The 27,753-nt window shown below is 39.4% G+C and overlaps 1 protein-coding gene across 2 annotated transcripts in view; it reads left to right on the top strand.

Moving 5' to 3' along the window:
• The window catches only part of RANBP17 (RAN binding protein 17), a 325,143-nt gene that overhangs the window by 282,418 nt on the left and 14,972 nt on the right, over positions 1-27,753 (top strand). For both annotated transcript variants that reach the window (XM_046000975.1, XM_046000974.1), the window contains 3 exons: positions 1,858-2,072; positions 4,266-4,404; positions 15,450-15,616. In XM_046000975.1, the coding sequence (XP_045856931.1) occupies positions 1,858-2,072; positions 4,266-4,404; positions 15,450-15,616 (521 nt within the window). The remainder of the gene's footprint in view (positions 1-1,857; positions 2,073-4,265; positions 4,405-15,449; positions 15,617-27,753) is intronic.

Genomic DNA, 27,753 nt, shown 5'->3' with positions numbered 1-27,753 from the left:
GGCAGAGGGAGAGGGAGAAGCAGGTTTCCCACAAAGCAGGGGAAGCCCGATATGGGACTCGATCCCAGGACTCCGGGATCATGACCTGATCCGAAGGCAGTGGCTTAACCAACTGAGCCACCCCAGCGCCCCTAATATTGGTCCTTCTTAACCAGTTAGTACACATGTGGTTTCTGAAATACACACATCAGTCAGGACCCAAACGGAGAAACAAGCACTGTGACATTTACAGAATAGGGAATTTATTTCATGAATTAGATGATGGGGGAAGATGGGAAAATAGGTTGAAAGGGAGAATTGAAAGTTCAGGAGAACAATCACTCACCAGCCCTCCTGAAACAATGGCATGGATAGACAAGTTGGAGCTCACAGAGAAACCTAGAAGCTGCTAGTGTGGGACCATGAAAGGATGTGGGGTGAGAGGGAACTGGTGTACCATAGCTGTCAGTGGAAGACATGGCCTCTGCACAGCTGCCACTCTGGAAGTTTGCTGCGAAGTCGGTGGTGGTGGTCTTGGAATCGTTCATCAGCAAGGCTGTAGTTCGAGTTACAGAGGACAAAAGAACAAGGACAAAGTGAAACCCAGTGGCATTTCTACCATTTTTTCTCACTGTTACAGTGACCTTCAAAAAACCTGGCTGCTACGTCACTGGGACCTTTCAAATCTCACATGATTTCTCTTTTGCCCAGTTCTAGTCCACAACCGTACAAGGAAATGGGTTCTGGGAAACATAATTCTTATGTAGCCAGATTGATACAGTAACAAACCACAACAAATTGAATTGAGTTTCAATTTTAGAAGCAGTACTCACATAAATAGGAAAAAACAGAGGTAAGAAACATGTATGACTTTATAGTTTTTTGGACGACATTATTGGATATTGCCGAGAAACATGCCTTACCTAGCACACATTTCAGAAACAGAAATCGTTGGGGCCCCTGGGTTAAGCCTCTGCCTTCGGTTCAGGTCATGATCTCAGGGTCCTGGGATTGAGCCCCACATCGGGCTCTGCTCAGCGGAAAGCCTGCTTCTCCCTCTCTCTCTGCCTGCCTCTCTGCCTACTTGTGATGTCTCTCTTTGCCAAATAAATAACTAAAATCTTTAAAAAAAAAAAAAAAGACAGAAACAAATTGTTGGTTATAAATACTAAGTGCTATAAAAAATCTTAAGGTGATTATATAAGCATTTCTTTGTCTTCTGATGGTCAACATAGAATTTACGTACAGTTTTTAAACAATCGTCTCTTGAGAGCTTCCAAAAAATGATGTAAGGAAAAAAGGAAGTAACATTTGTTACGCACTGTGCCAAGAACTTATGTGTCTTATTTCATCTAATTCACATACCGAAACTGTGAGGCTCCTAAAAGCAAAATAACTCAAGATCAGATTCATGTAAAATTGTTGAAAATTCATCCCAGAGTTTAGAGTAACTTATAGCTCAGTCTAGGTTACCTTTTTCTCTTGACTTAGTTGGTTATTTACTCCTATTTCTTAACATCTTATTGAAGAAGAGATAACATATAAAAGTATATAAAGTGAGCTAATCTTAATGAACGAATGAACTCAATCAATTTTTATGTATTCTTATAATAATCATATAATAATCACCATCTGGATAAAAATACAAAACTTTTCCAATACCTACTTGATTGGTTTTCCTTAGGACATTTGTACTTCTGAGGTAAACTGCCTTATATATTGATATTTTTCACCACGTGGATGGTGTAATTCTTGGAACAATGATAAGAGGAAATGAACCTTAGCAGTAAAATGAAAATCTTAAATAATGTGCCTTATAACTGCTTTGAATTACATCTCCTTATATCACTTTCTCTTTCTGCTTTTACCCTAAAACAGGTAATCAGATCCTGTCCCTTGGGAGCCTCTCAAAAGATCAGATTTATCCAATGAAACTCAAGGGCATCTCCATCTGCTATTCAGCTCTCAAATCTGCTTTGTGTGGAAATTATGTCAGCTTTGGCGTCTTCAAGTTGTATGGGGACAACCATTTTGACAATGTACTCCAGGCCTTTGTCAAAATGCTGCTGTCAGTGTCCCACAGCGACTTGCTGGTAAGCAGTCATGTGTCATGGGAGTCTTTGTGTGAAATGTGAAGTAACACCACCACGGGCTTGGAGTGGTTGTAATGAGGCCCGGGGAGTTAGAATAGCACCAGAACATTTTATGTTTTAGGACAGCCTCTTGATTTAACGTACAGAATTTGAACAACTATAGTGGTTCTATGTACATAATTAAATGTACAGTTTTTGGGAACTGCAGCTACCACGTCTGACAGGTCGGTCATCCAGAGTGCTCCAGGTTCAACAGCCAGAGAAAAATGTAATTAGCAATTTCAACGAATTGCTTACAACTATGCTAATAATTCAAAGAAGGTCTGTTTCCTGGAGAAGAAATGGAGGATTGGCTACAGAATCTTTTCCTTCCTTCTTCCTTCCTCCTCCTCCTCCATCTACTTCCCCTCCTCCTTGGCCTTCCTTTCTGTGAAAATTCTGGTGTGGCAGAAAGAGTGCTGAACTCAGAGTTGAGCATACGGGCGCATAGTCTCTACTCTGCCACTCACTAGTCATTTACCTTGAATAAATCACCTTCTCTATTTCTCCAGGCTTTAATTTCCTCACCTTTAAAATTAGTAAATTAAACAAAGTGATCTCTAGGTCCCTTTTCAACTCTACCATCTAGTTTCTATGATTTATGTCAGTGGTTTTCAAACTTTGAGGCCCATCAGAATCACCTGGGGTGCTTGTTGGAAATTTAAATTTCCAGGCTCCTCCACTGAGCTGTGTCATTATCAGACTTTTTTTAAACATCCCTGCCTGGTTACACAAAAGCTAATATATGCCCAATGTGGTTGCACTAATTACTTCCGTAACAGCCAAATTCATGCTCAGGCTTAGTTCAGGCTTTTCCACCTACTCCCTGCCAAGGTTATAAGTAAGATCTAGGGGGCATTTGTCAAGTCAGCCCATGTAAGAAATGCTTCTTGACAGGAATGGATGAATGGACCAGCAGCACCCTCTTCCACTGTTCTAAGCTAGTCTTAATAGAACCACATCTCAAGCCAGAGTGGTTTAGCCTCGGTACTTGAATGGGATGCTCAAAGAAGGCTACCCATACGACAGAAATTACAAAGTAGAAACTTGATTGAGATCAGGTGTGGGTTCTCATCGACAGGACTCTTCAATATCCAGAAAAACTGATTGTGGCTCCAGGAATTGCTCTAACCTTTTTTTTCTAACAGGCAAGCAAATCTCTAACTAATAATTCCCAAAATTAAGGGTGCATAGGACTCCCTTAGTGTGCATGTTTAAAATGCATGTCTTAAGACCTCATTCCAGAGCATTTCCTGTAGTGAGCCTGGAGTGGGGATCAGGAAACTGCATTTTTAATAAGCATCCCATGTGATCTTATGGAAGTGGTCTTAATCCCACTTTAATAAATACTGCTCTGGCTTATTTCTCTTATGAGTGTTATGCTTCCTTGATATTGGTTTGAGTTCCATTTAAAGTTTTCCAGGTATCTTTCTCATGCACTTATCTTTTGTCTATAGTACATGGCAAATATTAAGCCATTGGCCAAATCATGATTTAGTTTGGTGGGTTGGCATTTGTAAGTAAAACAGACTATGATATCATATCCTATTATAACAGCAAATACCTTCATTTTAAAAAAAAAAAAAAGTTGGAGGGGGGTGCGCCTGGGTGGCTCAGTGGGTTAAAGCCTCTGCCTTCAGCTCAGGTCATGATCCCAGCATCCTGGGATTGTGCCCTGCATCGGGCTCTCTGCTCAGCAGGGAGCCTGCTTCCCTTCCTTTCTCTCTGCCTGCCTCTCTGCCTACTTGTGATCTCTGTCAAATAAATAAAATCTTTAAAAAAAAAAAAAAGGCTGCATAGCCACTATCAAGTACTGTTCAGTGTTGCAATATCCCCATCCAGAGAAATAATTCAGTCTTCTAAATTCTGTACTACAGAAATTTTATTTGCATTTAAGTGTTAGCCGTGTAAGGTGAAATTGAGATTATTTACTGTGCTGTAGCTTCAAATTAGATTTCTAGAGATCAAGAGATTCCTTTTAGAACCCATTTAAATACTGAATTGTGAATTCTGATGTCATTTGTTCAGTGTATTTATTTTATATATTTGTGTTTAGGTAAGTTTACAATTTCCGATATTATAAATGGCAGTTTCCACTAGACCTTAACATGTCTTTTGCCTTCCTGTGGCTTGACAGTTGTCTCTGTGTTGTAGCAATATCGGAAACTGAGCCAGTCTTACTATCCACTCCTGGAATGTCTTACCCAGGACCACATGAGCTTCATTACCAACTTGGAGCCTCCTGTACTCCTGTATGTTCTCACATCGATCTCAGAGGGACTCACTACTCTTGGTAAGTATCACAGAGAATATACTTCCCAGAGGAAGAACTTGATTGTGGTCTCTTAATGTATATACTTGGTGAGATGGTCATCCTAAAAAGGGGAAAAGATTGTGTACCCAAACTGAAACATTATTTTATAATTATTACTTGCAAGTGAGAGAATGCCCTGTTTTCATATTTTGATGTAGAGCTTATTTCTTAATCAGCTTAATTAAGGTATAATTTACACACAATAAAACTCATTGATTTTAAGTGAGCAGTTTAGTGACTACTGACAGATGTATGTACAGTCATAAACTACCACAACCAAGATATGGAACATTTTCTTCACCACAAAAAGCTCCCTTGTGCCCTTCTGATCAATCCCTTCCCCCCAGTCCCAGCCCCAAAGAACCACCAGCTACTTTCTTTCACTATAGTTTGTCTTTTCCAGATTTTTGTGTAAGTTGAAATACAGGATGTATAGACCTTTGTGTCTGGCTTCTTTGATATAGCATAATGCCTTTGAGATTCGTCCATGTAGTTTTGTGAATCAATTTACTGATTCTTTCTGTTGCTGAGTATTATCCCATTATATGGATCATCACAATTTATTTATATATTCACCAACTGATGGCTATTTGGGTTGTTTCCATTATTTGGTTATTTTGTACAATGCTACTATGAACATTCGTGTACAAGTCTTTCTGTGGACAAATACTGTGGACAGATACCTAGGAATGGGATTTCTGAGTTGTATGCCAAGTGTATTTTTAACATTATTTTTAAAAAAAAAAAAGAAAACTCCACACTGTTTTCCAAAGTGACTGTAACATTTTGCTCTCCCCGGCAACGTATAAGGGCTCTAGTTTCCCTGTATCCTCCCTAACACAGGCTATTATTAATCTTTTTAAGTTTTAGTCATCTTAGTGGGTGTGAAGAATCTCATTGTAGTTTTAATAATTATTTCACTACTGAATAATGATTTGAACATCTTTTCATGCTTGTGTGCCATTCATGTATTTTTTTTTTTAGGAAGTCTAATTTATTTTTTTTTCTCTTATAGTTCATGTCTTTTGGGTCCAAGCCCAAGAAATCTTTGCTTAACCCAAGGTCAGAAAGGTTGTTCCTAGGTTTTATAGTTTTCTTCCACATGTTTTATAGTTTTTTATTCTTATACTTAGGTCCATGATCCATTTCAGTTAAACTTTCTGTATATAGTATTGTGTATGAGATAAAAGCTGTTTTTTAACATAAGGTCATTCAATTGTTCTAGCATCTTTTGTTGAAAAATATCCTTTCTCTGTTGAATTACTTTGTGCCCATTCTATACTGTTCTGATTTTTAATTTTTGTCCTAACTTTTTGGTAAGTCTTAAAATCATATAGCATTAAACTCATATAGCATAGCCCCCTAATTTTGTTTTCTTCTTTTAAAATTATCTTGTTCTGGGTCCTTTGTCTTTTTATATAAGTTTTAGAGTCAGTTTGTCAGTTTCTCATGTTAGAGAAAAAAAATGAATAAGGGAATTTTGATGGGGATTGCGTTGAATCTCTAGCCCAATTTGGGAGAATTGACGTATTAACAATATTAAATGTTCAATTCCTGAAAATGGCATATCTGTCCATTTATTTAGATCTTCCTTTATTTTTCTCAATAGCATTTTTGTAGCTTTGAATGTATGATTCTTGTACATATTTTGTTATATTTATAACAAATATTTTACCTTTTTATGCTATTGTACATGGTACTGAATTTTAATGTCCTTTTGTTCTTGGCTACCATGTAGAATTGCAATTGATTTTTTTGTATGTTGACCTTATATCCTGCAGCCTTACTGCAGGATAAACTGACCTATTAATTCTGGTGGTTTCTGTATATGTCTTAAGATTTTCTACATAGGGGCACCTGGGTGGCTCAGTGGGTTAAGCCTCTGCCTTCAGCTCAGGTTATGATCTCAGGGTCTTGGGATCCAGCCCCGCATTGGTCTCTCTGCTCAGCAAGGAGCCTGCTTCTCCTTCTCTCTCTCTGCTTGCCTCTCTGCCTACTTGTGGTCTCTGTCTGTGAAATAAATAAATAAAATCTTAAAAAAAAGATTTTCTACATAGATGTATCTGCAGATAAATGCAGTTTATCTCTTCCTTTCCAGTCTGTATGGCTTTTATTTTTTCTTGCCTTATCACACTGGCTAGGACCTACATGTAGTACAATGTTGAATAGACATAATGATAGCAGACATTTTTTTTCTTGTCCTCAAGGAAATGTCTCTATTCATTCTTTCACCATTCAGTGTAACGTTAGCTGCAGGTTTTTACATAGATGCTCTTTATCTTGTTGAGAAAATTTCCTTCCATTGTGGTTTTCTGAGGGTGTTATCGGGATGAATATTGAATTTTATCAAATTATTTTTCTGCATCTACTGAGATGATCATGTGGTTTTTCTTTTTAGTTCTGTTTATACATTATGTAATGTTGATCATCACATTGATGGATATTTGAATATTAAACCAATCTTACATTCCACCCTAGGTTAAAACATATATCCTTCTTATATAAACTGAATCCGGCTTTCTAAAATTTTGATACAGATTTTTATATCTATATTCATGACAGATATTGATGTGTTCTGTAGTTTTTCTATAGTTCTTTTTCCATATCTTTTATTTTTTTTTTTGTCTATTCCTCTATATCTTTGCCTTGTTTTGGTGTCATTCTAATGTCCTCATAAAATGACTTGGGAATTGTTCCCTCCTCTCCTATTTTCTTAAAAAGTCTGTGTAAAGTCGTTATTAATTCTTAGATGTTTGATAGAACGCCCCAGTAAGCTATTAGGCCTATATTTTTTTTAGTAGGTTTTTAACTACAAATTAAACATTTCTAATGGATTTGGGCTACTCCAGTTATTTATTAGATCTGGGGTAGCATTTGGTAGTTTGGGTCTTTAAAGGAGAAATTCCTTTAAAGTTCATCTGAAGTTCATCTGACATTGACATAAAATTACTCATATTATCCCATTTTCTACAATTTGATTTCTGTAAGATGTAGAGTAATATTCCCTCTTTTATCCCTGAATTTGGCAATTTGTGTCCTTTTTTTTTTTTTTTCTTGATATTCTGGCTCTAGATTTACCACTGTTATTGCAGAGAACCAGCTTTCAGTTTTCATTGATTTTTCTGTTTTCTGTCTTTTATTTAATTGACTGCATATATGGCTTTTATTATTTCCTTCCCTCACGTTACTTTGCTTTTCCTTTTCTAATTTTTCAGATAGAAACTTAGATCACTGATTTTAGACCTTTCCTCTTTGCTAATAGACACATTTAATGCTTTCATCTAAGCACTGCTAAAGCTATTCCTCACAAAATTTTTATGTATTTGAGTTTTTTTTCTGTTCATTTAAAAAATATTTTCTAATTGTCTTGCTGATGTTACTGAAAGGCACAGTGTTTAATTTCTGTATATCCAGAGGTGTTTCTGATACCTGTTATTGATTCTAGTTTAATTCCATTATGGTCATAGGATATGCTCAATGATTGTTATAATGTTTATATTTATTGTGTCTTTTTTATGGTTCAGAATACAGTGAATATTCCATGGGCACTTGAAATGACTGTGCATTCCATTGTTATCAGGAAGAATGTTATATAGTGGTCTAAGACATTGATAATATTCAGGTTTTCTACATTCTTATTAGTTGTTTGTTTGTTTTCTACTTAACCTATGAATTACCAGGAGAGAAGTGCTTAAGTCTAACTATAATCATAGGTTTTTCCATTTCTCCTTTCAGTTCTATCAGTTTTGATATAAAGCATTTTAAAGTTCTGTTATTAGGTATGTAAATATTTAGGATTGTTCTGTCCCTTGATGAATTTTCCCCTTTATCATGAAAGGACCCTCTATCTTTGGTGATACCTTTTCTGAAAAGTACTTTGTCTAATGTTACTAGCTTCTCTAGCTTTCTTTTGATTACTGTTTCATCTTTTTCCATCATTTCATTTTTTTTTTTTTTTTGAAGATCGTATTTATTTATTTGACACACAGAGAGAGATCACAAGTAGGCAGAGAGGCAGGTGGAAGCAGGCTCCTCGCCGAGCAGAGAGCCTGATGCGGGGCTTGATCCCAGGACCCTGAGATCATGACCTGAGCTGAAGGCAGAGGCTTAACCCACTGAGCCACCCAGACGCCCCATCATTTCATTTTTAATCTTCCTGTGTCTTTATATTTAAAGTTAGTTTCCTGTAGATACCAGGTATTTTCTGTTGATACTGTAACAATTTTTACAATCTTGCTCACTTAAACCAATGTAAATTTATTATCTTATAGCTGTTTGGGTTTGGTTTTTTTTTTTTTTAAGATTTTATTTATTTATTTATTTGAGAGACAGAGGGGAAGTGGGGGAGGGGCAGAGGGAAGCTCAGAGCCGAGGCAGGGCTTGATCTGAGATCATAACCTGAGCCAATATCAAGAGTGGGATGCCCAACCAACTGAACCACCCAGGCACCCCATCTTAAAGTTCTGTCGGTCATAAATCTGACATGGGTCTCACTGCGGTAAAGTAAAGGTGTCAGAAGAACTGTGTTCCTTTCTAGGGGAAATTCCATTTCCTTGCCTTTTCCAGTTTGTAGAGACTACCTAAATTCCTTACCTCATGGCCTCCAGCAAGATTACATCTGTAAGCATTCTTCCATAGATACATCTCCCTCTGATTCTGATGTCTTCTTTCACTTTTAAGGACCCTCAGGATTACATTGGGCCTACCCAGATACTCCAGGATAATCTCCCTATTTTTTACTCAACTAATTAGCGGTCTTAATCTATCTGCAATCTTATTTATTCTTTGACGTGTAATCTAACATATTCACATGGACATAGAACATATTTACCTAACATGCAGCATATAGGTGGGTCATACTTTTATATCAAATCTGACTATCTCTGCCCTCTCATTAGTTTTAGCCATTTACATTTAATGTAATTACCAGTGTATTTGAGTTTAAATCTATAATATTGGTATTTGTTTTCTTTTTATTTGACTGAACATTGTTTTTTCCTGCCTTCTTTTGGTTTGGGTTAATTAAATGTTCCTTATGAATCCATTTTATATCCTCTGTGAGTTTATTAGCCAGACTTCTTTATTTTTAGTGTTACTCTAGGGTTTGTAATCTACACCTTCAAATAATATCATCACAGTTTGCCTTCAGATAGTAACAGTCTACCTATTTCCCTCTATCTCCATTCCTTCTGGAACCCTAGCTACACATGTATTATATCTCTGTTATTATACAAACACTGAATAGAAAGGACTCCTTTATAGCTCTCCAGAATTCTCTCATTGTATGTCTCTGACTCTCTGAAACTCTATCCCATGAGTTCTAGCTGCCTCACCCTTCTCAATTTCAAACTGTTACTCTTCAATGCAGTGAGACTAATAGGCTTTGTTTGGGTTCCCCCTTCCAGGCCTGTAGCCTGGAAACTCCTTGGGGGCAATAAGCTCCAGTGACTGTGTTGGTGTAACCTCATTTGTTTCCCTTCTCTCTGGTTTAATAGCCCTATACTGCTTGTTACGCAATAATTGAAAAATGTTTTATATTTTTTCTGTTTTCTAGTTGTTTATGGCAGAACAAAAAAATTCTCGTAACAGTTAATCCTTCATGGACAGAAACTGAACCCTTGTCTTTTCTTATTACAATTTGGCTTGACATTCTTTTATCTCACGTTGTAATAATACTTAAAAATTTTGAATTAGTTGCAGGTAGCTTTGTTGTTCTCAAAGTGTGGTCTTGGGCCTAGAATCTGCATTTTCACAAGGCACTCAAGAGAGTCTTGATGGGGTGGCATTATTGAGGGAATACTGAATAAGTCCCAGTGCTACTACCACTTATCAAGTGTATGACTTTGGACAAATACTCTGTGCCTGATGCTGTCATAGCTATTTTCAAGATATGTACTTCACCCTTATCATTCTCAGAACCACTGTGCATACCAAAACTGGGTTACATACCGTAATAGTGCTATTTGTCCTGATTTTCTACTTGATTGCTCACTTCCAAAGGCCAGGAACGGTGTCGTGAAGTACCACTTTATTCCCAGTATCTACCATATAGTAAGAGCTCAATAAATACTTATCGATTAAATCAGCCAGGTAATATTTTCATTATACAGATGAGTAAGCTGTGGCTCAGAGAGGCGAAAAAACTTGCACAAGGTCACACAACTAATAAAAGCCTGATCTAGGAGTCTTTCTAACTCTAAATTCCATTCCTCTTCACCGTACCACCCTGATGGATCTGTCTGTCTAATACAGGTCACAGTTTGGCTGGTGAATCACACTCTGTGTCTTCAAGAAAAGAGACTATTGAAAGTAACCACTTGGGTTTCTCCTTCTCCAACAATAATAGATCTGCAAGGAGGCAAAGAGGCATATTGTTTGGGTCACAAGCAGGTCTCAGTTCTGCTTTAGCCTCTGGAAAAAAATGAGAGGGAGGCACAAAAAATTTCAATCAGTGATAGAATAGTAACTCACCTAATATGCTTGTCATGATGCTAAAAAAAAAAATTGGTAATCATCATCCATCAGCATTTTTAGTTTCAGGTCAGCTATAATGTGGGGAAAGAGAAAGGTAAATGAGAAAAGAGATTATATTTTGTCTTTTTAATTACCCAGCCATCACCACCACCCCCCCACCATACTTTTACATACAGAGACCAAGTGCAGGACTTACAAAAAGCTGCTCTTTATAATGACTCTCAAGTCATTCATTCATTCAGTATCAATTGTGCACATACTAGGTACTTGACCATATGAAAGGGAACAAGACAGATAAGGTCCCTACTTCGAAGCTTCGAAGCTAGAGAAGATAAACAATAAATAAATGAACACGCACACACAAAGAGTCAAGTCATGACAAGTGCTTAACAAAGATGTCAAATGGTATAATGACTGGAGAATGATTAAATGTGGCTTCTCTAGAAGAAGTGATCAGAAAAGGCCTCTGCAGTTTCGCTGGGGCAGGGATGGGGGTGCATTCCAAGACGAAGTTAAGGATGGCACAGGAGTCAACAACAAGAAATGGTGAAGGCAAATGAAAAGTTGAACCAACTGGAAACCACCAGACCTTTCCTCATCAAGCCTACAACTAATAAAAAGTTCATTATTAATAGAGTATGTTGTTATTTTGAACACATTCTTGAATTATAGAAAGTGGTATGCAGTCAAATGCTCTACCACTGAGCTATACCCCCTAGAAAGTGGTATGGATGTAACATGGGGTCAAAACATTCAGGAAACATTTAGAAACTTAGAGACCTTGTACATTAGTTTCTCCCACCAAAAACATGCTAAAGATAGAAGAAAGCTATGAATTAGCGAAAGTGCACTTGGTGTTCCAGGGATTGAAATAGCCAGGAAAACACATGGGAATTGAAAAGGGGGACACTACTGTGTACTGGGCACTATGGTAGTCTTCACACACTTGATCTTAATTGATTTTTACAAGGTCTTGCGAAGTAGGTGGTATTAAGCACATTTTACAGAGGCGCACATTGAAGCTCCATAAAGTCAAAACATCTAGAACACAGAGATTCAAACCTAGACCCACCTATTTCCAGAATTACTGCACCACCCATACAGGCCATTTGTTTCTGAAATTGCCTTTCACACCGTATCTTTCCAAGACCTCCATCCTCTCTTCTGCCATGGTGGGAAATTTTGAGCCAAAGCCAAATTTCAGCTCAGCCCCATTATCATTCTCCTGACTCAGTTAAGCAACTCTTTCCTATACAGTTAACTTTTCAGAACAGCTTTCCGTGATGGGTCTTAGTGAGGCGGAGGGCTATTAATGATGCATGTGCTTCCTGTGGAGACTGGTTGCAGGAGAAAAGGAGCATTTGGTTGTTTTTAGTGCCAAACAACAAATTGCTGGAGAGGACAAAGTGCCTATTAGGCTAAAAAAATTGTATCTACAATCGTCTAAGTACAGATGAATCCTTCTTAAAAGATTCCGAATCCCAAGAACTAGGACAAAATATGAAAATTCATGACTTCTGCCCATCCTTTTATGTCAGGAGAGTTTCATTATTTGAATCTCAAATAATAGCTTGAGCTGCAAATAAAGAAAACCAATAATAATACACAGTCCTCAGCACTATTCATTCTTGTTTTTGATCAAATGGCCCTTGATCCTTATGATTCCACACCTTTCAATCTACCCTAACATAACATTTATCCGTTTCAAAGTCCCCAACCATAAATCAGCCGTAATGGAAGCTCTTCTTCTTGCTTTTATTGCAAGGATATATGCTCCAACCTTCATGTCTAAAGTGTTTACCTGGCTTTTTCATAGCTGACTCAGTAGATTGGAACCTTTTAATGCAACCTGCATGGCATGTGGTCACCAAATCTATGTGAAGTCTTTATAATTTTTGTGTGATTGATAGCGTATTGCTCTTCACTGGTGAAGGAAAGAGTACCAATTTCCTGCTCGCTTCCTTTTGTAGATCTCAAGTTACTGAATCCATTTACTTTCGTGATTAGGACTTCAAAGGTAGAAAAGTGAAGGAAAAGAGAAAAGCAATGAAGCTCAACAAGTCTGTGCCTGACTCTTGGGCCTAGATGTTTTTCACTGCATTCTCTTACCTTCTGGAACTATAAAAACTAAGCCCCCTTTCCTGCAAAGTAACCCAGTTGGGGTGGGGTTGGAGATAAACAATCAATCAATCAAACACCATAGTTTTAGGAGAACAAGAGCTCCTTTCTTCAAAGGAAAATATAGCAGTAGAGTTTACTTACATATGTAGCTTCCAGAGCTCCAAAGTTCCCCAAACTATTGCCTGTGGTCATCTTGTAGACCTTCAGACAACCCCTCCTGGTCCTGCATCAGCTACCATCATCCTCAAGTTTAAATGCATTCATCCATCTGTATTTCAAAACTTACCCCCAACCTACCTCTATGAGTTATGCCATTTCTCTCCAAAACAATGTATTTGAAAGAGTTTCTAAGCTATGGTGTTATATCAGTTCCAGATATTATTACTGAATGCAACTCAAGACCTGTAAAAAACCTTCCTCAGATTAGCTTTGCCTATCCATTCTTTAATTCAGCTAAGAAGACACTAGGAAAGGCACACGTGTCTCAGAAGCTCAGAGGTTAGTAAGAATAAGAGATGAATGTCTACCTTAGGGAGCATATAATCCACTGGTTCCCAACCCTACCCTCCCAGTCCACTTTCCTCATCTACTGCATCCAGCGTTTTCACCATTTTTGAGTGTTTTCCATTGTTTTTCTGTCATTTCTGTTACTAAATAAACTCCTTGGAATTGTGCCCATATGTTACCTTTAGCCAAAAAATCTGGGTAGTGTCATGTTATGAATCAAAATCATGAACTTTGGATAAGCTGCTTAACTCTTAGCTTTTATTTTTCTCATTTGAAAAATGCAAATAGGGTGCCTGGATGGCTCAGTGGGTTGAGCCTCTGCCTTCGGCTCGGGTCGTGATCTCAGGGTCCTGGGATCGAGCCCCGCATCGGGCTCTCTGCTCAGCAGGAGGCTGCTTCTTCCTCTCTCTCTCTCTCTCCGCCTGCCACTCTGCCTTCTTGTGATCTCTCTCTCTCTCTCTCTGTCAAATAAATAAATAAAATCTTTAAAAATAAATAAAAGTACAAATAATAACACTATATACAAAGTGGTTGTTAGAAGTAAGTGAATAATTTCATGTACAAAGCAGATAGTTAGTAAATGGTTGCTGTATCATGTCACTCACTTGCTTTTAAGAAGCCTTCAAAACACCTCTGTTGTCTTTCAAATTAAATGTAATGTCTCAGCCCACTATTGGATGCCCTCAAGGAAGACTCCAACCTACTTTGTCACCTTCTCTCTTATGACTCCGTATACATCCTTTCACTCAAACCAAAAGTCCTACTCCAAAATACACTTTCCTCTTTCCATCATGAGGGCAAACCAGTAGTAACATCATCCTCTGAGCCCCTGTGTTTTAAGAAGGTGTTTGATGCTTGTGTTTATTTTTGCTTAATACCTCATTTTGTTTAATACCTGCTTGATTTTAGTGGTTAAGAACATAAATCTAGAATCCTTGTTTATTCTCATACAGTGGCTCCACAATCATCTAGCCCTGGGGCACTGGACATGTCATTTAAATCCTCACTATTCTTGCCTGTGAATGGAAATAATAATAACAGTAACTATTACAGTGAGGATAATAATTTAACTATTATTGTGAAGATACAAAATAATAATTCATGCAACTAACGCAACAAGCTCTCATTAAATATCAGCTCTTTCTATGATGAGAATTTCTAGTTGTTTTCTTCTCATTCGGGTCTACAAGATATTTTACAAATGATGAGAAAAGTCAAGCAGCTCTTTCAAAGTAACAGCACAGCAAGTAATTAGAAAAGATGAGATTTGAAACCACAGATGTCTGACTCCAAAATTCCTGCCTTCCTGCCACCCTGTGTACATTGTGCTCATCTCTCTACCTGGAAAATGCCCTTGTTTATATCTAACTAAAACAACTTTCCCAGGCCCATCTCAGGTTCTGTCTCCTTCAGAAAGTCTCTTTGATTCCCCCATCCAGATGTGATGTCTTCCTCAAAATCCTCACAGCAATGTGTCACTCATTCATACCCAGCGTTGTGCCCCAGTGACTTACGTACTACCTCATGAGGTCTTGGATACCAGGGTCAGGGTTGCCTCTGAAACAGAGCCCTTTGCCCCAAGTCTGTGCCCTGTTTCGTCTGAAGCAGAGCACTTTGCACCAAATAGATATTTAATAAAGTCAGTTGAGTTGAACAGAGGGTCGTTAAGGTCACAAATGGAAAATTCTGTCCAATTCAATCCAGGAATCATTTACTTACTAACACATCTTTACACCAGGTCCTGTAATAGACACCGGGTTTAAAGAGATAAGTAAGGCAAAATCCCTGCCGTCAAGGAATTTATAGTTTGATAAAAGTGCTTTGAAACCAGGAAGTGATTTTTTTAATTGGAGGCATTATAATTAATCAGATGAAAAAATGCTTCAGTAATGCAAAGGAATTCTCATTTATTGTTCGTACAGATACAGTTGTCTCCTCCAGCTGCTGTACCAGTTTAGACTACATCGTCACCTACCTCTTCAAGCACATAGCAAAAGAGGGCAAGAAGCCACTTCGATGCAGAGAGGCCACCCAGGCCGGTCAGAGACTATTACATTTTATGCAGCAAAATCCAGATGTCCTGCAGCAGGTAACTGGTGGTCGGTCACCTGGCTTAAGAAACAGAGTTTCCCAAAAGACAGCCTAGGGCCTGAGTATCTCTTAGAGCAAATGGTCTGGTCAAGACTCTATCAGTTATTCTATAGGCGGATTTTCCCAGAAGATAGGGTAGCGCACTAGCCCCAGGACAGCTCACCCTCAGGAAATCTCTCAGTTGTTCATCCTACTCCAGTGAAGCTAGAATTCAAAGAAAGGATAGCTCTTCTAGAGGCCTGAGAAAAACAGAAGGCAAAGCCGGAACTAGAGATGATCATGCTCTGGTTTCTTTCCTGGAGCCTCTAATAACGGCTTCTGAAGTTTGTTTTGTGGGTACTCTGGTACGTCAGGAAACTGCCATTTGCTGAGCTCCTGTTTGGTGCCTGGGAACTTGCCGTTTATCGTACCACAATTGATACTCTTCCCATTTAAGATAAATCAGGGTTCAGATAGGTCACATTCCCCCGGGACATTTAAGTAATAAATAATAAAGCCACAACTTCTTTATTTTCAAATGTGTTTTCTCACTGGCTAATATGAGTTAGGTTCAAGTTTAATATTGTTTTTTAAAAACTCACTTCTGCAAATCACAGTAACAGTATGCATAAAAATAACACATGCCAGAAATATTTCAGAGAGAATAATGCCATTTTTCTGCAGAGATACTATTACTACGATAGTTTCCAGTTCCACTAACTTTGGAAACTTTATACTGCTTCCAGTCGTTTCATCTTGCCAAATTATCTTCATAATAGTTGGTGGTTTGCAAATATAAACATTTTAACAAGGTTATTAGCCAACAAACAAGATGCCTGCCACCAGACTATTACTCTGAGCAAAGAAATGATGAACATAGAATGAGCCAGCCATGGGCTAGGCTTTCTTCCTAGCTATCATTTTTTACAAATATTCATATTAAATTATATAAACTTATTTTGGCTGATGTTTAGTTAGCCTGTTGTTTTCCTGGCGAGGAGGTGTGTAATTAAGATTCTGTGTAACTAGACAAGGTGCTGTCAGCCTGTAAGTGTTTGGTATGACCCTGGAGGGATTACAACACATTAGTGAAAAGAGAAAGGTAGCACGTGGATTGAGGACTTTCTGTGCACAAGGTGCGGGAGCCACTGAGATTCCTAAGACACAATTTCTCTCATTAAAACGCTGCTATCAGGGGCGCCTGGGTGGTTCAGTGGGTTAAGCCTCTGCCTTCAGCTCAGCTCATGATCTTGGGATCCTGGGATCAAGCCCCGCATCGGGCTCTCTGCTCAGCGGGGAGCCTGCCTCCCCCTCTCTCTCTGCCTGCTGCTCTGCCTACTTGTGATCTCTCTATTAAATAAGTAAATAAAATCTTTTTTAAAAAATGCTGCTATCAGGTGGGACAGAGATAACCGGTTAGTTATTAGACAACTAACCACTTATATGATAATTTGATTGATATAGTGGTAATAGGGGCGCCTGGGTGGCTCAGTGGATTAAGCCGCTGCCTTCGGCTCAGGTCATGATCTCAGGGTCCTGGGATCGAGTCCCGCATCGGGCTCTCTGCTCAGCAGCGAGCCTGCTTCCCTCTCTCTCTCTCTGCCTGCCTCTCTGCCTACTTGTGATCTCTCTCTCTGTCAAATAAATAAAATCTTTAAAAAAAATATATAGTGGTAATAGAGATTGACACACGAGGAGAGGACTTTCAGAGAACTCTTCTCATTTGCACCCCCCCATAACAACCCTGAAATGTGGAAATCATCATCCCCATTTTACTGGTGAATACATTGAGTCACAGAGAGAGCAAATGGGGAGTGGAATATAAACCAAAAGCCCAAGTCCTTACCACTTACATTGTTGATTCTCAAAGGGCCTGGTTGGCATGGATAAGATCATTTCACACTGAACATTCTGTGGAGATCTGGGTGTACCGCTCCTTCCCCCTCAGCCACTTACCCAACTGCAGTAGCCTCTGGTACTGATGGGAGTGTGGCATAGCCTTCCAGTGTTCTGTAAGGACAAGGTTGAACACCACAGATTTAGAGCATGTAGCCTGGGGAGAAAATAAATACCCATGGATTGGCCAAGAATCAGACCCAGCCCCAACCCCACCATGGCAACTGACAAGTCCACCGCCAAATCCCTCCTGCCAGCACTCAGCCTGATCACAATTTCATCCCATAAACTTTGGCAGAAACTTTTTTAAGTCAGTAGAAGATTCTACCAGAATCAATAGGCTGTGATCCTAGGCAAATACCATCAGACTGTGCAGAGCAAGTGATGTGGTTGTACAGGAGACAATCAAGTTTGTCTTTACTCGAAATCACCATGCATTTGTTGGTTTAAGTAATTTCTGTGTGTTAATAATACCTGGTAATCCTTTGCTTTATAGCATATGACTAAGTAGTGATATATCTTTATTAACAGTGGAATACATTCTATTTATTTGGAATGTAGGCTTTCAGATAGCATTTTAAATATTCATGACTGGTCTCTGGTAGTCAGCATAAATATGATTTGCATTAGCGCTCGGTTCTATCATCTTGAGTGCCTCTGATGTCAACCATCGGGTATAGCAATATCTGACATCATCTCCTTAGGTCACTGACAACTTTGACCTCTATTCTTATGCACAGTTTCTGTCGTCTCAAAAGCTCTTTTGAATTGATTTGAAATTTTGACTCTTCCCTTTATGAGGCAGTAAAATTGATAATTATTCAGATGGGAACTGAGCGCTGAGTGAAAAATCAATTCTACCCGCTCTCTGCTGCGTATAAAATTACTTCTGAGTCGGCTGGACTGAACGGATGGCCGGAGTAAAAGCAGCAGGCAGGAGTAGTGGGAAGAATTAGCTGGACAGAGCTAATAGCCTGAAGGGATGGACTTGGAAAAGAAGGAGTGGGCCAGTTGGGGGTTATTATGAGCAAGGATGGGTCCCATTGATCATCTGTTTACATCAGCTTCCCAAGACCTTATAAATCAGCCCTGAAGAGCAGCAGAACTCGAGATTCGAGATTCAGCATCTTACCAGAGGGACTTTGTATTAGATTATTCTCATTTTCACACTCAGATGAAAAGTGAGCCATTGATTATTCATTGGTTGCCCATTAAATGCTGTTTTTATAGATGATTTGCCTATCACTGAAGGTAATGAACAAGGTGGCTGCTTTATAACTCGAGGTTTCAGTTTCAAGGCATCTGTGTCGGTTAAGTAATGCCTAACCCTATTAAAAGGAATGGGTTACAAATTGCTTAACAGTGCTGAAAAACTAGACCCTAATGACTAATTGTGCTTGGAGTTTAGAGAGGGTTTGTCAGCTCTTTAAACTAAACTGGTGCAATGATCCTGCAATTATTTACTTGTTTGAACTGTTTCCCCCCAACCTGGATATATATATTGCTGGAAGCATAATTGCATGAGGAGTGTCAGTTCCAAATTGCAAAAGTTTATGTCCTCAAGCTTCCATAGCAGGCGAAGCTTGCACCCACATAAAAGCTTTTCCAACATCCTTGTAGGCCTTTCGACTGGTGTGCAACCTCCTGGAAGCACATTTTCAGCACCTCTCACCTGGAAATGTGCTTATTATGATCTATTATGTGGCTTGAGATCCTCGGTGTTTTTAAAAATATTCTCCAAATAAGGCATTTTCCAGAATCCGCAAACAAATCTAACTTTGCTAGCATTAAGTTCGGTCGATTTGAAGATCCACTATAATTAAGTGAATCTATTGCAAATAAGAATTATTGTCTCACCAGCATTCCTTGGACTTAGCAATTGAGGAAAACCCAGTTTCCATGTATTAAGAATAAATATTCTCCATGTGTTTTTATGCCATTAGAAAGATAAACTAAAATCTTAACAATAAGCCAATGGTGATAGTGATGAGGCACAGATCTGCTATAGTAATTTGGAAAATTAAATTCTGTGTGAATTTTTTTCAGTTTTATTTCTGGTCATGTTAAGTGTTTGCCTCTATTAAGCCATAGATCAGCATTCACTTAGTTATATCATGGAGTGAAAGATTTGCCCAAATTAGGTAAACAGAAGAGTGTGTTTTATAGCATTAGAGGAGCAGTTCAGAGATGTGTGACTGATTCTTTTTCGGATGGTAAGAATAGGACACTGATGCAGAATGCGTCTCTAAATCAGAACTGCTGCTGTAAGTAATTGCGCTGGAGAGAGGAGTACCTTCCACGGAAGTAGGATGGGAACTCTGCGATTGTCAGTATTACTGACTAGGTTATGCGGTTAACTTCTTAACAAGGTATTTTTAGCAATTACAGTCTCTAAAATCTAAATATATTGAAGGGACGAATAGAATATTTGGGTTTGAATTTATCTCACCCTGATCTATTAAACTATTTGGTATAAGTCAGCTATAAAAAACCCCCCAGAAAGTGCTAATTATGATTATCTCTCTCTTCACGCCCTCCCTCCCTTCCTCCCTCCGTCCCCCCTCCTGGCATTTAACTACAAATTGTGAAGAGCTGTCAGGAGCTATAAGAATCATACTTCAGTGGGGATCTGTGCTGAGAGAACATTCACCCTTTTCCTCAATCAGTCAGTCAATCAATGAAAATTGCTTTTGTATAGTGCTCTTCACGACATGCATCCCAAAGTGAATTACAGCGAAAGGGAAATCATCTGCTCTTTTTTCATTTTTGTGTTTAGATTGAAGTGATACTGCTCAACATTTTGACATCCTATACAAGACATCTTTCATACTTAAGAGTCCATTCCCTATAATACTAAGTAGGAGAAAGTGCAGTCGCATATTTAACTCATGTTGAGACTTTGGCCTCTAGAACCTTAGCCGCACTCTCACGGTGGGAAACACTTAAGCAGATGAAGTATATTCATGCCTCTTATCCTCTTACAAAACAATTAGCCAGATTTTCTAACATTATTAAAGGCATTACTAGTGGACCCTGAATGGAAAGTGTGCCCTCCGCATGATGCATTAGCTCAGTCTGGTTGACATGCCCTCGTATTGTCAAAAACGTGGAAGTAGGTTGGTACCAGAAACACACGCTGAAGAAACATTCAAAACTAGATCAGAGGACAGCTTGGGTGTAGAGGGTTTAGAGGACACCGAGGATCGGCCAGTAGACACCAACAGAGAAAGCCAGGAGCTCAGGTTTCAGGAAGGAACTGGTTTTTGCATGTGCTGCCACGATCTCGGTCTTCCCAGCACTCTGCGCTCGGACTCTGTATTTATTTCTAGGAAAAAATGATATTGGCACAATATGCGCACTTACTCTGTGCAGGTACTAGTGTATGCTTTCTACGTATGCGTGTAATCCGATTTCATCATCGTAGCATGTCTGTGAAGCAGTGGCATTATGATGGCCCCTTGGTAAATATAGAAACTAAGGCACAAACAGATTAAGTAACTAACTTACCCAAGGTCACCCATAGTCAGTAAGTGGAAAACTGCAGTTCTGGCCTGTTGAACTCCAGAGTTCACATGCTTAACCACAGAGCTAGAGTTTGTTGGCAGCTACTAATCTAAGGTGGTTTGTGTGTTCTCAGCACTCACGCTAAAGCAAGCTGAGCTTCCAGTAAGTCCCACCGGGACCATCTTTAAGGTGGAATAATTTAGAGCAGTTATCCTATCCCCCAACTTCGTGCCACAGCCGGGATGAAACAGATGGGCGGTGACCCAGAGAGGTGGTGGGCAAGGAGAGGGAGGGTGCTTTGCCAGCTGGTACAGAGAGCCTTGTGCTCCCCACCGTCACTGAGGCAGAGTGAACAGACCTCCTCTCCCTTACCCTGGACCCACACCCACTCATTAATTCTATAGCCAGACACTGAGAGTATAAAATGGAGTGGGACGTGTATCCTCGAGAAGGCCGCCAGAGTCTAATAGCATCACTGTCTCGTGATGTTCCTGTGTTCCTTTCCTTTAATGTCTTTGAGGGAGCTCTTGAGGTTTGTTCCAGCTTAGGTTTTCTCGGATAGAGCAATACGGCACCTGTGAAATGAAGGTGAGGAAGCAACAGGTGCTCTCTATCCATCCCTTGTACCCAGTGCGTCTCTAGGCTTCATCCTGACTCTCACCACTGACTCATCAGTATAGAATGCCAGTTGTCACCTCCTTCAGGTGCAGACAGCTTCTCTTCTCTAATGGAAGCTGCTTCTGCTGCTGGGTACCATTAGCGCTCAAGGGCTTCTCACATCAACAAGACTCAAAGTGATAATGTTGAGCATCCCTCTCCCTATCCTTTCCATTCTACAAAGTATCACAAAATAAGCTACCTACAGAGCCAAGCAGAAAACTTGAAGCTTGGGAAAGAAACCCAAGTTGAGTCTACATCCCAGTCCTACGGGGGCAGCCTCCACACCGGGCCAGCTCATTCTTGCCCTGTAAGAAGGTAGGACCCAGTGTTGCCAGTGGTATTATTACCTAGCCACTTCCTCCTCCAAAGAGAACCAGAAATCCAGATTCTATGTGTCTGCTTACCAGTCTTCCACCAATGTATTATGTAATCCTAGAGGGTTTCAGAACTAAGATCTTCCAAAGCATGATCTCTGATATTTCCCACAGCCATCCCATGTGCTATTGCTGATGTTTTAATAATTTTTGAAGCACACTTTTTGGATTACTTGCTTAAAGAGGCTGCTGTTATCTTGCTCTTACATTTGATTCTATACATGAGTGTCTTAAAATTTAAAGAGGGCATTTATTTATATTTGGATCGTGTCTTTGCATCCACAATGGATGCAGTCAACAGTCAATGAAACTCATCTAACACCTCCCAAACATTTTTTTTAATCTTCAAAATAACCATATTTGTCTGAGGCAAAAATTAAAGTTCAGTTTGGTCAAGTAAGTGTGTGTGTGTGTGTGTGTGTGTACACAGTCTAATTACTAAGGATCAAATCAGAATATATGAGAGGACCAGGATTGGACAAAAGTTTCTAGGTAACAACCACATAATAAAAGTCCAGAAGGGAGTAAAACTCTTAAATGATGAATTTCTGACCATCAATGCTAAAGATCAATTTAGAAAGTTAAAGTATATAATTTTTAATATAGAAAAACTAGGTGTTTTTGGTTTTGTTTTTTTTTTTTTACTAAAATGGCATTTTATCTGTGATATTGTAAAATCATTGATCCATCTGTAGGAGGATGATTCGAATCCAAATTTTTTGTTATATACCCTATCTTTGCCATTTGGTTGTGTTTTTGTTGTGGAAATATTTGTTGAATGACTGTTTCAAGTATAACCAAAAGAAATGGTATTTTAAAACAGAAAAATTAGTTAAAACAAAAATCTGTTCTTGACTTATGAATCATCCAGTTATCATCAGAACTGTAATATCTGTCTTTAACAGAGTTATCTTTTCTTCCACAAAGATCTCTTCAGCCTTGATACTTGTCTCAGCGTCTAGCCAAGCCTGAAATCTTGTAATGGTCAATGAGTGTCTACAAAACAAACCCCCCCCCCAAAATTAATTTGCAGAATTACAGTCCTCAGGCAGTGACTTTAGGTTTCAAAGCCAGCATGGTCATAGACTGCTTCATAATAAACGGAATGGGAATGCTAAGAGGAGATTACACCTTTGTATACTATCTAACGATCCTGCTGAAATTCCACAAGACAATTTCATCCTAAATGTGGGTGAGGAAAGAAATAAGCACTTCGAGTATTGTTCCAAATGGTTAACAGAACAGAGATGTGTTGTGTTTTTGTTTTGTTTTTTCACTAGGACATGTGTTTTTCTACCTCTAAGCACAGTTTAAAGATGTAATCCATTGATAGCATAACTTGCCTTATTAATTGAAAGGGATGGAATCCACCAGATGTAGCCCAAGCCAGCAGAGAGTTGGGTGACTAAGCAACAGCAGAGACACCATATTGAATGAGCCAGAATTCAGTCTCCAAGTCATTTATTTCAACCAGTGACAGTACGTTGCAGCTCTTGTGCCTCAGCAGTGATTGATGGTTTAATATCATATATAATTTTTTTTAATGAAGGAAAAACCATTTAAATATGTTACCATTTGCACTGGTATTCTCCTATGTACATAACTGCATTTAATCATTATGGGGATTGTTTTTATACTTGTGTAATTTGTATCCACGAAATAACTGTCAAAGCCATCTCACGCTGTTGCTGGAAATGGTACAGTGTGCTTCACCCTTGAATAGATTCATTCTTCCCTGCACATAATTAAGAGTGTTGGAGCTTTCCCTGCCACCACATAGGAATTCCATGTTTACATTTCTGAGAATGAAAAATTAGCCACAATGTGCTTTTTCAAGGTCCCATTTTCGGGGGCTATGATATTTAAGTACCTTAGCTCCGTAGCAGTGTATGATTTGAAGAGTTTGATTTTAAGACTTTTAATATTAAAATACATAATAAAATTTTATTATCTAATTACAAGAGGGTTTAGCCTCTTATTAAAGTTGCTAAATCAGGCCTAGATTAGCATCATAATAACACAGTTTGACATGGAATACTCAAAAGTCAAGTGCGAAGGAAGGGACAGGGTTTTTTGTTGTTTTGGGGGGTTTTCTCCTCCGCCCACCCCTTGCACAGTGTAACAAGGATGAAATGCATGTATGGAAACAAACAAGGAGCAATTTGGGATGCTGGAGAAGGAGTGGAGGTGTCAGCCTTGGACGGTACCCTTAGGCAAGGCAGCTGGTATATGTAGCCTTTTGTTTATCTGCTACTGGTTTATGTAGCCTTTAGGCCGGCCCCAGAAACAATCACTCCTACAGGGTCAGCTGCTGGTCAGAAGCAAAGTAAGAAAAGATTCTGCCTTCAAACGCACAGCCATCATTTCTGTACAGCTGGCACCTGCTACTGGTGCACAGCATGAGGGTGAAAGGTCAAAGAGGCAGTTGTTCAAAACTCAAGAATGGCTTAAAGGGACTTGTAGATTAATCTGCTTTATTAACTTCTGTATATTAGATAACTATTGCTGTGAATGACAGTACATCTTTTTTAATAAGTCGCATCTCTTTCTCTTTTAAATTAGCTTTTGAGTAATGAATATTAAATAGAAAGCATTTCAGGGGTAATTAAATGAAAACAGAATGATGTCATTTTACAATTATATTTGTATGTTTATAAAAGAGGGGATGTATAATGTTTTCCAAAGAGCTAAAAAAAAAAAAAGAAAAAGAACCAGCTCTGCATAAAGAAGTATTTGAAATAAATAAGTCACATGTCCATTAGCCTTTGTGTTTAAAATATATGATGTAGTTTGTGACTTAGCATGAAGTCACTGGGTGCTAGTGGCTCAATTCGGCATTCCCAGGGGCTCCCACTATTTTCTTTATGAATTAAAGTGACTGCAATCTGTCACTGTTCTTTTATCTACAGTTTAACACAGTTTTTCTGTGTAGTCATAGCCTATGTTCTCAGAATGGCAAAGGGCTTGTAAAAGATGAACAACAGCCATACCTTTTCCTTCACATTCCTGTAAAACAGAGAACATTGCATGTGGAAAAAAAATGCAGAGTTTTACATAGTTTTCCCCCCACGATAATTAGGCATGCGTGGTAACAAATCTCTCACCCAGTATGGCAAATGGCAAGCAAAATGGTTTTTAGCCTCTTCATTAGTGGTGATTGGCATAATTGGCTATCATTGTAAATTAAAAGTTCCCTAAATGTATCCCTTTTTAAAGCCTTAGCAAGGAAAATTTCTACTCCATAGATGAAATACTGATACCAACTCTGAGGAGGTATCTCACAATCTGTATTCTTTTTTTTTTTTTCCTTCTTCAGAGAGAGAGTGTGCGTAAGGAGGGGGTGGGGTGAGCAGAGAGAGAGAGAGAGAAAGAGGGAGAAGGAGAATCTTAACCAGGCTCCGTGCCCAATGCAGGGCTCGATCTCGAGACCCTGAGATCATGACCTGAGCTGAAATCAAGAGTCAGACACTTCAGCGACTGAGTCACCCTGGCGTCCTCACAGCCTGTGTTCTAAAGGGATGGTTTTGTCTGCCCTCAGACGTTCTCCAGATGCTATCTGCCTGCTTATGCTGACACGGCGCAGGGAGCAGCACTTAGCCCATGTTTCACAAGCAGAAGTCACTCAGGATTAGTACTCCCATGTTTTGGCCCAAGCGCGGTCTTCATGTTCTGACCAGTGTTTCTGTGACATGTGAACACGCCGCCTGCGTCCATCTTCCTGTGTCATACCCAAGCCAGGGCACAGCAGAAGGATCCTAAACCTGTATGGATATCATAGGGAAGCTGATAGAAAAGATAGAAGTGTTTCCTCACCCTTCCACTCCAAAGTGAAAGAACTTCCACACCTCCTCCTTAAAGATCTAGACGTTTCCTGCAGGGTCGCTAAGACCTAGGAGGTCACTATGGATGAGCAGCTTCAGACGCAGACAGTGGTGGTGATGAATGATTATGATGAAAAAGAAGTGGAAAAATCTACTAGGCTCTGTGCTAAGTGCTTAAATGTATATATTTATCATTCGTATTTATATTTGTATTCATAAGGTTTCACTACTTTGGGAAGCAGATACTCATTTCTGCATTTTATAATCAAAGTATCGTAAGTGTAGCTTCAAGAAGTCAGGTAACCCAGTCACTGTAACAGCTTCTAAGCAGCAGAACCTTTGTGCTCATAACCACTATGCAGTACTACTTGTAAATGCCCTAGAGACAGGCTTGGTAGGGCAGGAGGGGGCAGGGTGGGGCACACAACATTCATTCATTTATAAATCCTTGACTGAGCCAGGGTCCGCCCTTTGAGAACTGATAAGAGGTAAGCACTTGACCCAGGTTGGCTGAGTCCTCTTCCTTCGACTTAGAAACTGGCATTAAGAAGATGTTCACTTGACTTGAAGACTTGAAAAACCAAGAACCATGTAGCAGCCATCCCCTGCTGCATGCCCAGAGAAGTAGCCAGGTACAGTGTCATTTGGATTTTATTCTTGGCCCCGAATTGACTTGTCCCTTATTCTTCCTATGCATTCCAGGCATCACCATGAGAATAAACTTTAGGACTCTTTCCATTGATGTGTCTTTACACCTCATGTCTCCTCTCAGTCTCACAGCAACTCTCATGAGACAGTAGGGCAAATACGGTGTATTTTCTGAACTTGGGAGTATAGGTACATCCCCAGATTACATCCACAGTACCTGTATGCGACAACTGTGCAGGGGTTCTGGGAGGCAAATTTAGACAGCCAGTAAGTTGCAGTGCTGAGACTATAACTAAGGCCGTTGTCTCTAGGTCTCGCATCCTTTTTACTGCACCAAGTCTTCCCAGGGCTTTAACCTACTCTGCTCTCCTGGCATTTCTCCCACCTTTATCTTTCCAAGTGGCATTGTGAATGGTATGAGAAATTGAGTTTCTTGAAAGAATGGCACTGTGTAAAGTGAAGGTCAGCTTAATGATGGCTTGATTTATTCATTTTACAGTTGTCCATGGTTTTTCACATACTTGAAGGATAAACAATGGGAAAGTTTTCCAAAGCACATGAGTGTGTGCCAGAGTTGTGAACTGAACTTTCATATTCATTTCCGGTCTTAATTCTTGGAAAGTTTAATCAGCAGCAACCACTGGGGAGGCTATGAGCTCATTTCATATGTTCAAGAAAACACTTCTTTGATTACAGTCTGATCACTACTTACAGAACAAGGTAAAGTTTCCCTAGTCCTCTGGCCTGTCGTGAGGACAGGCCTCTGGCCTGCTACTTTGTACGCTTTGTGCCCAAGAATAACTCTTGTATGTTAATTCTTCTCCCCTTGTCATGCTTGGGAAGATGCAGGGAATGCTTTCAGATGGATGAATTTCCGTCCTTTCAGAGTTTTGAGTTGCGAGTTCTGTATTTGTTAGGATTTTCTGCTTTACTGCAATCAGAACAGATTTTGCAATCAACGTACCTGGCTTTGAATACTTCTGTGTCCCTGGGATAGTCACTTTACCTCTTCAAATATACCAACATCTCATCTCCACCAGGGCACTTCTCAGCCTTACTGGAACTGGCCCGCAGGATCAGGTAGTTGAACTAGTCCCTCCTGAGATCTTAGGCCCAGACTCCCCAAGACTTTAGCCAAAACCCCTCGCCTTAGCTCCTTCCCGTTCTGTCACTCCTCAGCCTACTGTGTAACTCAGAACATCACTACCGTGGAAAAGAAAAACATTCAAGTGCATACTTAGTTGAGGTCATGT

Source organism: Meles meles, chromosome 3, assembly GCF_922984935.1.
Source record: "Meles meles chromosome 3, mMelMel3.1 paternal haplotype, whole genome shotgun sequence".
NCBI lineage: Eukaryota > Metazoa > Chordata > Mammalia > Carnivora > Mustelidae > Meles > Meles meles.
This window is presented reverse-complemented; position numbering and strand designations above follow the sequence as displayed.